This window comes from Penicillium psychrofluorescens, assembly GCF_964197705.1.
Source record: "Penicillium psychrofluorescens genome assembly, chromosome: 3".
NCBI classification, from domain to species: domain Eukaryota; kingdom Fungi; phylum Ascomycota; class Eurotiomycetes; order Eurotiales; family Aspergillaceae; genus Penicillium; species Penicillium psychrofluorescens.
The window spans coordinates 706,524-721,043 of record NC_133441.1 but is presented as its reverse complement, the minus strand read 5'-3'; the positions used below and the strand labels follow the sequence as shown (position 1 = coordinate 721,043).

The window sequence follows — 14,520 nt, the reverse complement described above, 5'->3', positions numbered from 1 at the left end:
TTTGGAATCCCTACCCTCCTGTATACCATATCTCCACTCCGTCTGGCAGTCTCCTGGTCATGACTAAATAAGACATTTCTCTTCCATAGCATAGACAGATCGTTTGATTTGCTATCCGTTGTGCAAGATACTCTAATCACAGTCGAGGCAATCACAGAGATACAAAAAGCAGCTCAACTATCTTCCCAGTAAAGCATGTGATCAAAACAGCCATCTATGTTCGTTTCTTGCATCGTACTTTCTCTCTACGCTGCTCCTCTCTTCTCTCCAAATCCCTCCACTGAGTATCAGTCCGTTATGCACTGACGTGACCACTTCTCCGTGGCAACACGCCGATCAATTCCGAGGTCATAAAATCGGGTGAAATGGCATCAAGGCTTGCTCGGACTAAATCTATTCAGCCAATCTTCGTCTCCCCCGAGGTAACGGAAAACCACACGAGAGTCCCTATCACGACAGTTCTCATCCTCACTGGCCCCCTGATAAACTTCCAGGCCAGAGGATGCTAAACGCACATTCGACCCAACCCTTGAAGCCGTATCCACAGCCAGCTGGAAATCCTTCTTCATGAGCTGCACTTTGAATCCTCCCTGATAATCCTTGCTCGATGGCGCATCGGGACAAATACCCGGCACAGGATTCCATTTATCATTGATGGTGCTCTGAGCAGTGCTGGTGGAGAAGATCGAGGCCAGGACTCTCGGATCCATACCGGATTTGATTCCAATGTCCATGGCCTCGGCGGTGGCAATCGCAACTAAGCCCGAGCAGTAGTTGTTGCATAGCTTGGCTGTGAGACCGAGAGAGAACCCCCCACAAGGAAAGATGGACTTGCCCATTGTCCCGAGCAATTTCTTGATAGTGGGGAAGTTGGGGTCACTCTCTGTGCATCCTACCATGAAGGTCAAAGTCCCGGCTGCGGCACCAAGTGACCCTCCGGAAACGGGGGCGTCGTACATAGCAGCGCTTTTGGATTTTCCACTGACGGCATCTGCAACAGCAAGCGATGTGGAAGTGTCGATGGTGGAGCAATCGATCAGCAATTTGCCATCAATGCTATCCGCGGCCAGGATGCCATGTTCTTTGTTAAGATACACTGCCCGAACATGGGACCCTTCGGGAACCATCGTGAGTATGATATCCTATACATGTAAATTAGAAGCTTGCAATCAATTTGATGTTGTGAGATATTTGGAATCGTACACTTTTTTCTGTCACTTCAAGCGCGCTGGCGCACACGTCCACTTTTTCCGGGGCTTCTGCTTCCAATTTGGCCAAATCTTGATTCGAAATATCGTAGACATGAAGCTTATCGATCAGATTCACCTTCTTCACCAGGTTGAGGACCATAGGATATCCCATGACCCCCAACCCTATGAACCCAAGACTGTATGTAGACATTTTCCAGAGGTGAGGAAATTCGGATCGTCTTACCTCGGTTGCCAGGGAACATGCCGGCATGCTCTCCGCAGGGATTATTACTAGTGGGGGTTCACCAGGTGGGAGTGCGGGGCGTTACTCTCCGAGAGATCGAGGGCCTAATGGCAAACAGTTCAAGAATTTGACACTTTATTGAACTGTTCCGGATCCTTCAATCCCCTTTCCACAAGTCTCTCAGATAACAACGATGTCCAACCAGCAATCACAATCCACTATCTCCAACGAAGAGGCCCACAAACGCCTCTTCGAGGAAGGTCTCAAGATCCGATACGAGGTAGCCGGCAAAGCCTACGTCGACAAGTCCCTCGCAAACGCCTCATCATTCTCCCAGCCAATACAAGATCTCGTCACCGAAGTCGGTTGGGGCATGATCTGGTCCCGCCCTGGCCTCGAGCGTAAGCAGCGATCACTGCTCAACATCGGCATGTTGTGCGCCTTGAATCGGGGACCCGAGCTTGCTGTTCATGTTCGCGGGGCTATCAGTAATGGTGCTACTGAGCTGGAGATTCGAGAGACTTTGCTCCAAGTTGCTGTTTATGTTGGCATGCCGGCGGGTTTGGAGGGCTTTCGGATAGCGGAGAAAGTCTTGCGCGATATGGAGGAGGAGCAGAAACAGAAATAGGTTTAGTCTGTAAGTAGTTTGTTCTTTTATATTTCGGCAGTACTAGTCTCTTTCCTTAAATATGCTTTGGAGTAGTGGATCTTGCAAGTATTAGTGATGTCTACCTTGGTTGTCATCAGTTCCGGTTTTTATCCTCCTACTGTAGATGCCGGTCAATATGAATAGCGACAAAGAGTAGTAGAAAAGACTGGAAGAGTAGGAGTTTCCAGACAGTATTCCTCACTGATACGAAATGGAAGAAGATAAAATCAGAGCATTGAGAATCATTGACAACCAGTTTCCCTAGCCGTCGCATTTGCGTATTAACTAACCTGTCTAACCACAAACCCAGCCATAACCCTAAACAAAAGATTTACAGCAACTTTCATGGCCTTGTCACAGGTTACACCCTTTGCATCCAAATAAACAAAGAACCACGAGCACCCAAGGAATATTGCAAACCAGGCAAGAAAGTAGCAGCCATACATAAACCAGTTCCTCCATCCAGGTCAATGATCTTCGAAGGTAGTTTCATTGGACGTCCGTCGAACACCGCCATTCCATCTACCGGCGGCCCATGTACGAGCGGTAGAAATCATCGGCAGCGTTGCCGTTACCCATCCCGGGGCTACCACCATACCCGTACCCAAGCCGGGACGAGATTGACTGCCCTGCTTTCTGGGCGACGGCGACCTTGGATTGCAGCTCTGAGGTGCCCTGGTCAATGACCTGAAGCTGGGACAGGTGCGAGTTGAGGATGCGGACAATCTGTGAGATCTATGGGCGAAGAAGAGTTAGCACGCGGTTTGTCGAGGTTAAATAGAGATCACAAGATGATACATACCGGTTCATCTGCCCGGTTGGTTTTGCTCAGCGTGGCCGAGGCGCCATTCACCTCCTCGATCATGCTGGTGAGATCCTTGCCCATCTCATCCAGGCGCTCTGACAACTTCTCGGCCAATTTATAGCTGATGGGTGTCAGTACAATAACAACAGTCTGACATCCATGAAGAAATACGTACGTTCTCTCACGCTCCTGATCCGGTCCCTGGAGAGACTCGCCAGGTCCGACCTGCTTGGACACCATCTCGTCGACATCTCGCTCGTACCGGTCCAGCCACGAGCTCAGCTCCTCTTGCTGACCCTCCACCGATGCTAACTGACGCTCGACTTCCTGTGTAGCTCGCTCCGCATCCACGGTGCTGCCATACAGCTTCTGTACCTTGGTGCCATTCTCCACAAGCATGCGATCCCATTCAGCGACCTTCTCCGCCTGCTCCCGGAAGTCTTTCTGGTACTTTGTCAGGTCAGTCGCCCAGCGGGTGACAATCTCGTCCATGGTCTTGTTCTTCAGGCGTGACTGGGCAGGAGGAGCAGGACCCGCCGTAGATGCGCCCAGATTGGAGCTTGCACCAGCGGGTCCAGCGGTGGCAGTAGGCATGGCAGGGGTAGCTGCCGTTGTCGCAGCAGTGCTGGCAGCGGTCGCAGGCTGTGTAGACGTCGCAGAAGCGGGGGGTTGTCCGAACATGCTGGGTGTAGCGGCAGCTGGTGCGGCAGATGTGGTAGCAGGAGCAGAGGCCGCGGTCCCCGGGGTAGTTGCAGGGGTTGACTTGGCACCACCCAGACCTGAGAAAAGTCCACCAGAAGGTGCGGCTGCTGGTGTGGATGAAGATGACGGTGCAGCTGTCGACGCGGCGCCACCAATAGACGGGAATAGAGACTTCTGAGGAGTAGCGGTCGATGTAGGAGTTCCTGCAGACGGCTGGGTGGTAGTGGTGGTGGTAGCAGCAGGAGTGCCGCCAAGGGAAGGGAAGGTAGGCTTGGTTGCGGAATCACCGCCAGCAGAAGGCATCTTGAAGAGCGACTGAGGCTGCGAAGCTGGCGCACCGCCAGTGGCGGGACTTGGGGCCTGGCCAAAGAGCGGCTTCGAAGCGCCCTCTGCAGTGGACGTTGGAGTGGTCGACTCTGCCGGCTTAGCTTGACCTGCTGTGCCAAACAACCCTCCGCTCTGCGCAGATGGTTGAGCTGCTCCAAACAATGGCTTCGATGTGTTGGCCGTGGCGCCTGATCCGAACATTCCACCAGATTGCCCCGGCTGCGCAGTGGTCGGGGTTGTAGAAGACGGCGCAGCGGTGGAAGGAGTCGAATTGGAGGCGGCACCAAACATGTTCGGCGGCTTATTCCCTGGGGGAGGGCCAGCTGGGGTGGTCGAGGTGTTGCCGAACAAAGAACCTGCTGCCGGACCCGGCGTGGCTGCCGTGTTGCCGAACAAACTCTGTCCCGATTTCCCAGCGCCCCCAAATAGTGAGCCGCTGGTGGCAGTCTGACCAGGCGTAGTTGATCCGGTTGTCTGGTTGGGAGTCTGCGAGCCACCAAACATAGAGCCAGACTGAGTGCCACTTTGGCCCTGGCTGCCGAAGCTAAAGCCAGTGTTTCCGGCCGCGCTTCCACCAGTGGTAGTAGGAGCAGTATTAGCGTTGCCAAACATCTGGCCGCCACCCGCAGAGCTGGTTCCAAATAGCGAAGGTGATGTCGTGCCGCTGGTAGATGAAGCTCCTACATTTCCAAACAGACTACCGCCAGTGGAGCCAGCGTTCGAGTTGTTCTGATTTGACCCGAAAGCATTGCCTGCCGTGCCGAACATGTTACCGCTGGGGGCTCCGCTGGACGGTGTGCCGAAGGAGAACGCCATGGTGGTGGGTTGGCGCGGTCAAGTTGCGGCAAGCTTGATCCTGGTAAGTCGCGCAGGAAAAAAGGAACACGAGGCGAAGAAGCCGACAGCGACCGAAAGCAGGGGCAAAGATCCTGCGCTGAGGATCACGAGATCCAAGATGAAGGACACAGGCGCAAAGAAAGGGGATTGAGAGAGCGAAGGGACTGGAAGGTGAAGCAAGCGTCGAAGAAGGAGAGGAAGCAACAATAATCAGAGCGCGAGGTGAGTCCGTTGATGCCTAAGGCTCACGACAGCTCTGAGACCTATCAGAGCTGTCCCGCCCTGGTAGAACGGGCAGAACGTGGGCGGTCAGCGGGGATTTTTGGTTGCACGAAATGACTTGCGCCCAACTGGCTCTTCTCTACAATGTCGACCGATCCGGAGTCGCAATTCCAACCTGTTGGAGACCTGGTGGAGCGTGATGATGACACCGGTCTCATGCAGGTCGAGAGCCTCTGTATGAACTGCCACGAGAATGTATGCTCCCTCTAACGCAGTAATCTCAATGGTAGTAGTATATGCTAACCCCACGCGACGTAGGGAACCACTCGTCTGCTTCTCCTCCGTGTGCCGTTCTTCCGCGATATCATCCTCGAGTCCTTTGAATGCCCTCACTGTTCCTTCAAGGATAATTCCGTCAAATCTGCGGGTCAGATCCAGGAACTTGGAAGCAAATACACCCTAGAGGTTGAGAATGGGGGCGACCTGCAGCGCCAGGTCATCCGCAGTGATGTCTCCATCTTCAAGCTTGAGTCTCTAGGCATTGAGATGCCCAAGGGCGAGGGCCAACTCACAAACGTGGAGGGTGTGGTCCAGCGGATTCACGAGTCACTATCGAGTGAACAGCCCCTCCGCAAAGCCCAAGCCCCCGAACTTCATGATGCCCTAGAGCCTCTTATCCAGAGATTAAAGGCTATCCTAGATGGCACTGGGTTCCCCTTCACCATCTCTCTCGATGATCCTACTGGTAACTCTTGGATCGCTCCCAATACCACCGACAGGGGGAATAAATACAAGAGAAGCGAGTACCCCCGTACCCAAGAGCAAAATGAAGGACTTGGCATTACTTCCGATTCCGAGGCTGCGCGACACAAGAATATGACGGCCAGCGGATTTGGAGATCCGGAAGACTTGGACATCGTCGATGGAGTCTACACTTTGCCGGCACATTGTCCAGGTTGTGCTAAGCAATGCGAGGTGAACATGCAAAAGATCTCGATCCCGCATTTCAAAGAGGTTTTTGGTAAGATTCACGAATCTTTGGATCCAATTCTCGATACTTACATCTTCTAGTATGGGCTACTGTCTGCACCCACTGTGGATACAAGAGCAACGAAGTCAAAACCGGTGGTGAAATTCCAGAAAAGGGCAAGCGGATTACCTTGTCCGTTGAAAACACGGTGGACTTGAGCCGGGACGTCCTCAAGTCTGACACCTGCTCCATGTACTGTGAGGAGCTCGACCTCGAAGGTATGACTGCCCTTTTCTTCTCAATTACTTTTTTCGCATTAACTAAATTATTCCTCGTCATTGTAGTGCAATGTGGCACACTGGGCTCGCGATTTACCACCATGGAAGGTATTCTATCTGAAATCCGTGATCAACTGTCCTCTACAATCTTTGATATTGAGGATACTACTCATCGTGGTGGCGATAGCATGCCCGCGTCCGAAAAAGAGAAATGGGATCGCTTCTTTGCGCGGCTCGAGAAGGCTATCAAAGGTGAACACAAGTTTGTGATCACCCTAGTGGATCCGCTGGCAAATAGCTACGTGCAGGACCTCTGCGCACCCGCGCCCGATCCGCAGCTCGCGGTTGAGGAGTATACTCGCACCAAGGAGGAGGAGGATGACCTTGGGTGGAAGGATATGAAGACAGAAGGGTACGAGGAAGATGCACAGGAGGTCCAGAAGGCGCAAGGCGACGAGAACGATGATGAGGACAAGCAAAAGGCATCATCCGCCATGGATGACTTGCTGGATGCTTCTATGAGTCGATGATTATAGACCATTTCCATAACTAAGCGACGATCTGTTAGATCTACATGAGACATGAGATACCTTACTTCATTTTAGCGATGTGTATAGACTACTAATTCAATAGGGAAGTCAGCGTACCTACTCCGTGCCCCCAGAATCTATTAGCTAATCATACATGGTTCAGGCCGCCAGTGTCAGGCCCGACCCATCAGGCATCCACGAACCTAAACACCCGGTTCTGGGCTCTCGTCGACCTTCCTCACTAACTTACTTCACGCTACACACTACCTGCCATCCGGTTTTTTTTGCGTTATACCTCTATACCCTCCCCGACTTCATGATTCCAGTCTGAACTCGCCACCATGTCGGACGGGCCATCCCCTTCGCCCGCGCATCTGGAAACCCCTCGCAAAGGCACTGGGATGGAGGACCCCGGGGCGGAGGACAACAATGGTACTGCGCCCCCGCTGTTGGGTTTTTTTTGAAATGGCAGAAACAAAGAATTGACTTATCTAGGACAAGACTCGAGCAGCGACGAGGACCACTTCTCAGATGCCAGCGAAGGCAACGTCACTAAATCACGCCCACAATCCACCCTCGCTTCCCCTGTCCCGCGAACTCGAGTAGAACGGGTCGACGACGGTGCCCAACACGGCGAAGTCCCGGGAACGGAGGCATACGAGAAACGGGGACAGGATGCAGTTCCGGACGAGCTTGAAGTCGTTCCGGAAGGCTTATCCAGCCGAAATCGATCACCGGCGGGGTCGCACGACAGGCCCTTGACCGCGGGGGATTCGCCTATTCCGCAAACCATGGTCGAAAAGGTTGACCCAGACGAGCCAAGCTACGGGGAAGTACCCGGCACTGAGGGATATGTGAAGCGTCGCGCGGATGCTGTGCCAGATCTTGTGACAACGACCTCCGAACCTGGCAGCCATCAATCCCCAACATCGCCAAGTCATGATGATACCGCAAGTCCTCCGATTCCCGAAACACATTTGTCACGAGTGGACACTATGCCCACCGAGGAAGAGGCCCCATCACAACCGCAGGCTCACCACCAAAGAGCCCCCAGCGATGCACAGCCGGATACGGTAGAAACAGTCCCGGACGTCCTAGGTAAGCCCACAGCCACCGGTGACGACCACGCCAAATCGCAGAGCGGCGGCGATTGACTCAATCAACCAAATCAGATTCAGCACCCCTATCAACTGGTACCACACTGCCGAGTCGCGGACGACGCAAGTCTTCCGTGAGGGGCAACGCGGTTGGAGACGATGGAGCCGCCGATGATTTTGATGACTTCGTAGAGGAGCAGGATGACATGGGAGATGATGATTTTGGGGACTTTGACGACGGTTTCCAAGAGCCCAGCGTGGCGGAGGGCAACATAACCCCCCAAGCACCTCGCACGCCCCCTTCAGTCGTAAGTGGCAGCCATACTTAAAAGTCAACTCTGGCACAATTGCTAACCCTGCTTTTTCGACCATATCAGCCTCCTCTCACCGAGCTCACCGACTTCAAGTCCACCTCCGAACTCCTCGATTCTCTGACCAGCACTCTCGACAGCCTCTTCCCCGCCTCCCAAGACCTCAGCTCTTTGCCACCAGTTGAATCAATCTCCGACTCCGCCGCCATCTTCAGCACCGAACGGTCCCTCTCACTATGGTCGCAACTCGTCGCGCCCCCGCCTCTCCAGCCACAGAACTGGGTCAAATCCCGCATCCGCCGACTCTTCTTAGTCTCACTAGGCGTTCCCGTCGACCTAGACGAGATCCTCCCCGCTTCCAAACAGAAAAAGCTCGTTCTCCCATCCATTGATCTAGAGGGGCGATCCCGCAGCCGCGCTCGCAAAGAAGGAGAGACGTCCCCAACCGACACCGACAGCCCGAGGACGTCCACGGGACAAGCCGGTGCCGGTGCTCGGCAGAAACAATCCCGCCGCCGTGCACCTACTCCCCCGCCAGATTTGGATCTGTCGGCTGTGGGCCGCTTGTGCGCTACTACCGATGCTGCGCTGGGCGGTCTGACTGATCCAGAGCTGAAGCTGCATATCAGCGAGCTGGAGCAGCTCACGCAGCGGGCCAGCGCTGTGCTTGAGTTCTGGCTGAAGCGCAGGGATGGCCTGGTTGGTGAAAAGGAGGCCTTTGAGGGCGTCATTGAGAACCTTGTCAGTCACGTTCGGCGCGTGCGGAAGTAGTTATACGAATGACCTAGATGCCTACGAATATAATACCTATACTCCATATCTCACGTACATCCCCAGGCAGATATATATCCTCAGACACCCCTCACCCACATACTTTAGGGCACATACTTTGGGGGCCAAAAGGAGATGCTTATAAGACCACCCGTCTTCTCCGTTTATCTTGTAAGATCTCGTCTCCTTTCACTGTGATCAACTAGGATACCACGTAAATATAACATCATGGCAAACCCCGGCACAGTCTCCACGCGAATGGGCAAAATAGTGCAAGCATTCGCCCCTATGGCCTCTGCGGTGGCATCCAGAAAAGACAAAGGCCAGCCCACCGAAGGATACATCAATCTCGGCGATGGTGAGAACACACTCATGAAGACCGAGATGGTGGGGATATGTCAAGAGGCGATGCAGAAGAGCATCACAGCACCGGTAAACACACAACCCTGCCTGTTCCGTTTCTCTCCAGTCAGCTCACATTGCTCATGTTCTGTCGAACACCAGACCTTTGCGAACCCCAATGGATTCAGCACTGATCCCGTATTGCGAGAGGCGCTCGCGAAGTATGTCGCTACGTACTTCCATCCTACTATCCCAGTTACTCTAGAGAACATTGTGCCTACTGCTGGATCGGGGCCGGCGTTGGATGCCCTTCTCTTCACGATCTGTGATGCGGGAGATAGTGTTCTCTGTCCTGCTCCAGCTTGGTGTACGTCTCCCTCCATTTCTCATAACAGAACCATCAAACCTACCATACCTACAATGCAACTATATATTTCTAATCCAATCCAAAAAAGAACTATCTAACAACCAAGCAGGGGGCTACCAACCCTGGGCCAGCATCCACGCCAACGTAGCCCTCATACCCGCCTACATAGACTCCCCCTCCCCATCATCAACATGGCCCACAGCCAGCTTATCGAAAGCCATAATCCCCGCTCTCGAAGAAGCATACACCTCCGCCCCAGACCCCAGCCGCATCAAGGCGCTACTCACATCGAATCCGAACAACCCGTTTATGAGATGCTGGCCGCGCGATGTGCTGCAAGGGATGCTGGAGTTTTGTCAGAAGTACGGATTGCATTATGTCTCTGATGAAGTGTTTGCGAATACTGTTTTTGATGAGGCGGATGCATTCGTGTCTGCTCTTGAGCTGGTAAAAGGTGGTGATGGTGATGGTGGGAGTGGCAGTGGGAGTATTGATCCGAATCTCGTGCATGTGGTATGGAGCACGACTAAGGATTTTGGGGCTTGTGGTGTTCGCTCGGTAAGTATATACATAAACCCTTTTCATTCCCTTGAGGGAAAAGTGCCATGCACACTAACGCGGAGATAACGAACCACATAGGGCTGTGCAGTGTCATACAACCCACTCGTCATATCCGGCGTCTCCTACGCGACACTCTGGCAGATATCCTCGCTAACAGCACACTTCACTTCATATCTGCTCAACTATCCCTTACTGCCAAATCTCATTTCCTCCACGCGGAGGCAACTAGCCCAATCGTACAAAATCTGCGTCGAGACATTATCTTCTTCCGCGCTAGACGGCAGAGTCGAGATCTTGCCGGCAACGGCGGGACTCTGGGTGAATGTCATTGTGAATCTGAGGGATGGGGAGACGACGCAGGATGTTGTTGCCAGAGCCAAGGAGTATCGTGTGGCTGTTTTCAGTCAGACTGCGTTTGCGCGGTTTCTAGGAGAGAATCAAGGGTTGATTGTGATTACTTTTGCGTTGGAGGCGGATGTCGTGAGAGTGGGGGTGGAGAGGTTGAGGGATAGTTTGCTTTGATGTAGGATAGAGAAAACCTTAAAAGGGAAGATATAGATGGATGGGTGGAGGATAGAGAAGAAGGCAATATATATATCGGGGAATTGTAGATATTTATATGAAGACAGTCTAAAATCACTCAGTCCAAGGAAAGAAAGAGACATTTGTGACGGAAAACCTTGCAATTAAACGAATGTACAAAGACAAGTGAAAAAGGGGGTATCTTTAAAACAAAAATGGAGTAGAACGAGGTGCCAGCCCTAGTCTATCTCAATGACAACAGGCTCATTGTGGACGACGAGAGCAGACGTGGTGGGACTTTCTTCGTGCTTCAAAGACACGTGGGAGCCAGAGCGAGGATCATCCGCATAAGGCGAGCTGTCGGCTTTGCGTTTTAATGTTGGACGTTGGAAATGGTTTCCCGAGTTATCATGACTCTTCTCATCGCTGGCATCTTTCAAACTCCACGACCCGTCAATTTTGATCTCGATGGCCTGTGCGTCCTCTTGTCGGTTCTGGCGAGTTATTTCTTGCAGCACCTCGGCAAAGAAGCAATCGATGAACAGAAACTGCGGGCGCGCATCTGCTTTGCAGATAGGGCAAAACCAGTTGTCGTTCATTGGAAGCGAGTCTGAGACCGATTTCCGCGTGCTGAGGAAGGTCTCTAGATCAAAGCAGTCCAAGTGGTCACATTGCCGGGAACGAGCGGGGACATCGACGATGCGTGCTGAGAAAGGGTCGATCAGGCTGACGGTCAAACTGTCGGTGATGACTGTGATTTCCTCGTCGTCCGTGGTGGGAGACAGACGTTTTTGGATAAGGGCACGCGACTCAGCCGCCGGGAGGGACTGCACTCGACTCCGCAACGGCATAAATCCAGTCACTTCCATCACTTCCACCGCGAACACGTACTGCTGAGTCTTGCACTCGTTCTTGTCGAGAAGCAAATTCAAGGTGATTTTGTTGACTCCTTCAGTAAGATAGTCCGTGATGTCCAGAGGAAGGTCCTTGCCATTGTGAAGCTTTCGACGTGCGAAAAGCTCCTGATCATTGACAAAGATATAGAAGACGCTAGGCCAGGTTGTATTCGTAGTGGCCCACACTTGCTCGACTGTCGATTTTTGGGAGGCGGGTAACTTGATAGACCGCAGTCGGAACGTCCAACACCCACCTTGAAAGGTTCGCAGTGGCCGCTTTCCTTCTCCTTGACTCACTGTGCGCGGGAATCTCCTGCATTGAGCATCCGACAGTTGAAAAGTCCATTTGTGACACGTTTTTGGAGTCTCCAGAAACGTCGGGTTGAGGACAAACCCCCCAAGATACTGGAATAATTTCGTGTCAACCAGCTCCCCGCTTGAATTAATCTCAACCAGTTTTTTGACCGGATCGCGAAGGTGAGCCTGATGAAGCCCAAACCGCAACGGATTTGGATGAGCCGTCTGAGGCGGTTTGTACCCGGCCGGTGGGAGTAGAGATGTACCACGTTGCGGCTGAGATTTCTGCCTTGAGGTTCTCCGTTCGGCCCGAGGAGCATGCTGCTGCTGTGACAACACAGGCTGTCGAGTGGCAGCTTGCTGGGAAGACACAAGCTGCCGATAAGGCGTAGGGCGTGGAGAAGGTGCAGGGTGTTGAGAAGGTGCATGGCTTTGTGCCAGAGGATGGTACCGGGATAGAGGGGGTTGTTGGGAGGGCGCATGGTGTGGAGATAACACAGTCGGCCGTGAAGGCACAATATGTTGTGATCCCGACCCATGTACTCTTTCCACTGGAGCCGAGGGGCGGCCTTGCTCAATAACATGGTTCATTTGAGTAGCTCTGGGTGACTGAGACGCCTGTGTTTGCAACGGGGGCCTGGAATCACCTGGCCCATCATACTGCGGGAGGGACGGAGGGACGACATAAGTTGGAACTGGCTGGGATGGTGCCGGATGACTTGGAAGCACTTGAAGAGGAGATCCGTTGTATGGCGAGTGATACGGCTGACCGTGTGACACTGGCTGTGCGTTGTAAGGTGTTTGGTGAGACAGACCGTTAGGCGAATTTGGTGCAGGCAGCTGGGGACGCGCAACGGATGGTTGACCACAGCCAGAAGTTGGAGACATAATACTCGGAGACTGCATGTTCGGGACCTGAATAGTTTGATGCACAATCGGAACTTGGATACCAGTGGGCGCATATCGAGGCGTCCAGCTAGTTGGGTGAGGTGCCCTGGAAGACATAGGAAGTTTGAGGTATGACTTGATGAGGGGAACATTCATCTCTTGCGGATTGAAGGCCTCATTATTGGCAATGCGGCGTTCCAGCGCCAAGTAATCGGAGAAGAAGAAATATCCTAGTTGCTGTTGATAGTTGGGTTCGTATAGTTGGCGGCACAAGGACACAAAGATAGTGGATAGGAAGGCATGCGATGTCGTCCCGAATATTAGTGCGAGTTCTTCCACCAGCGGTGGGTACCGTCGCTCATAGCAAGAGTGATAAAGGGGTCGCCATTCTGTCACGAGCCGGGTCAAAACGCAGGCAATCTTCTGAATCATCATAGTATACCCGCCCAGCTGCATCGAATCTCGTGCAGGGCCTGGAAAATGAGCCCACGCCTCGACCGACCTCTGCGGAAGCTTGAGGTTGTCCACCAACAGGTCCTGGAGCAAGAGCATGCCCTCTTGACAATCAGTCCCCCGGAGCTCGGAAATCCGGTCATACAGATAGGGGTCCACGGTCCGTACACAGTACAACTGATGAAGTACGATGAAAAAAAGATCCTGTTTCTGACAAGCCTGGCGCAAGACTGAGATTCGAGGCACTCCGTACTCCTGCGACAGTTCGCCTCTGCTCTCCAACCCTACCCTCATGGTCTCCAGATTCTTCATCCAAAGGTCCCAGACGTCTTTGCTCGGTGGCAAGAATGCCCATTGCTTAGCTAGCTGCTTCGATAGAGCTAGTTGAGCACTGCCGTTCGTCGGCTGCGGTACAGGCATCATATTGTGCCCCTGCTGTCCTGGACGCGTCGTAATGGTCCCAGAGGCCTGGGACTTAGGCCCCGAGGCATTCTGGCTCGACGGTTGCGGAGACCAGGGTTCTCCATTAGCAGGTGGTGTCGTGGGCGCTGGCCCTGTACAGGCTTGAGCGGCCCGCGTGGCACTATTTGTAGGACCATGGTTGTGCTCAGCGGGACTGACGTGGGAAATTGTACTCGGTACGGGAGAGGGAAGAGCAGTTGCTGGAGAGTGGCTGGCTGAGGGTATCGAGATCGTAGTCGGAGGGCATGGCTGGTTCTGTTGAAGCTGCAAATTCGCGCCGGGTGTCACGGGCGACATTAAACTCTGCGTGTTTGTTGTTGTAGTACCTGACAGGACAGGCGGATGATCGCGATCTGTCTGGGCCGAGGCAGCCTGAGATTGGTATTGGCTCGTGGGGGTTGGAATGGAATAACGCTCGGGGCGCTTGGAGGGAAGGGTGGCCGGGTTCGGTTGCGACGAGTTCGGCATCCAGGTCCTCCGCACGCCGCCAAGAAAAATGCTTGCGGTGGAGTTGGATGACTCCAGGTGATGATCAGCGCGCGAGCGAGTGGGACAGGCCATGCTGGGGCATTTTTGGCGGCACGAGGGAGGGAGGGAGGGAGGGATGGTTTTGTAGGGAGGATAGAAAGCGCTGTGGCGTTGTGGGTGAACAAACAAAGAGACGAGCGGCGAGACTCTATGGCCATGCGGTGTATACATCGGCTAGTCTCCAACCAAGTTAGTTCAGATACATCGTCGCTAGTTCGTAGTCCGTTGTTTAGCACCGATATACTCTCCACTAAATAATCCTCGAACCTAG

The 14,520-nt window shown here is 53.3% G+C and overlaps 6 protein-coding genes across 6 annotated transcripts; 3 read left to right on the top strand and 3 right to left on the bottom strand.

The window, feature by feature from the left end:
• Positions 1-371: 371 nt before the first annotated feature.
• Positions 372-1,453, bottom strand: PFLUO_LOCUS4396 (uncharacterized protein; the record flags this gene model as incomplete). Its single annotated transcript, XM_073781741.1, has 3 exons — positions 372-1,142; positions 1,219-1,373; positions 1,435-1,453. The coding sequence occupies 3 exons, from the start codon at positions 1,451-1,453 to the stop codon at positions 372-374; spliced, it is 945 nt and encodes a 314-aa protein (XP_073638466.1).
• A 174-nt stretch (positions 1,454-1,627) lies between these two features.
• Positions 1,628-2,062, top strand: PFLUO_LOCUS4395 (uncharacterized protein; the record flags this gene model as incomplete). The annotated part of the gene is made up of 1 exon (XM_073781740.1): positions 1,628-2,062. One exon carries the CDS (start codon positions 1,628-1,630, stop codon positions 2,060-2,062), a length of 435 nt encoding a protein of 144 aa, XP_073638465.1.
• Positions 2,063-2,605: 543 nt separating this feature from the next.
• On the bottom strand, positions 2,606-4,733 carry PFLUO_LOCUS4394 (FG-nucleoporin nsp1; the record flags this gene model as incomplete). Its single annotated transcript, XM_073781739.1, has 3 exons — positions 2,606-2,818; positions 2,886-3,009; positions 3,064-4,733. The coding sequence occupies 3 exons, from the start codon at positions 4,731-4,733 to the stop codon at positions 2,606-2,608; spliced, it is 2,007 nt and encodes a 668-aa protein (XP_073638464.1).
• Positions 4,734-5,120: 387 nt separating this feature from the next.
• On the top strand, positions 5,121-6,754 carry PFLUO_LOCUS4393 (nucleolar zinc-finger protein; the record flags this gene model as incomplete). Its single annotated transcript, XM_073781738.1, has 4 exons — positions 5,121-5,231; positions 5,295-5,997; positions 6,048-6,224; positions 6,291-6,754. The coding sequence occupies 4 exons, from the start codon at positions 5,121-5,123 to the stop codon at positions 6,752-6,754; spliced, it is 1,455 nt and encodes a 484-aa protein (XP_073638463.1).
• A 341-nt stretch (positions 6,755-7,095) lies between these two features.
• Positions 7,096-8,933, top strand: PFLUO_LOCUS4392 (uncharacterized protein; the record flags this gene model as incomplete). The annotated part of the gene is made up of 4 exons (XM_073781737.1): positions 7,096-7,186; positions 7,250-7,852; positions 7,927-8,159; positions 8,229-8,933. The coding sequence occupies 4 exons, from the start codon at positions 7,096-7,098 to the stop codon at positions 8,931-8,933; spliced, it is 1,632 nt and encodes a 543-aa protein (XP_073638462.1).
• A 2,031-nt stretch (positions 8,934-10,964) lies between these two features.
• PFLUO_LOCUS4391 (uncharacterized protein) lies at positions 10,965-13,682 on the bottom strand (the record flags this gene model as incomplete). Its single annotated transcript, XM_073781736.1, has 1 exon — positions 10,965-13,682. The coding sequence occupies one exon, from the start codon at positions 13,680-13,682 to the stop codon at positions 10,965-10,967; it is 2,718 nt and encodes a 905-aa protein (XP_073638461.1).
• Between the last annotated feature and the right edge of the window lie 838 nt (positions 13,683-14,520).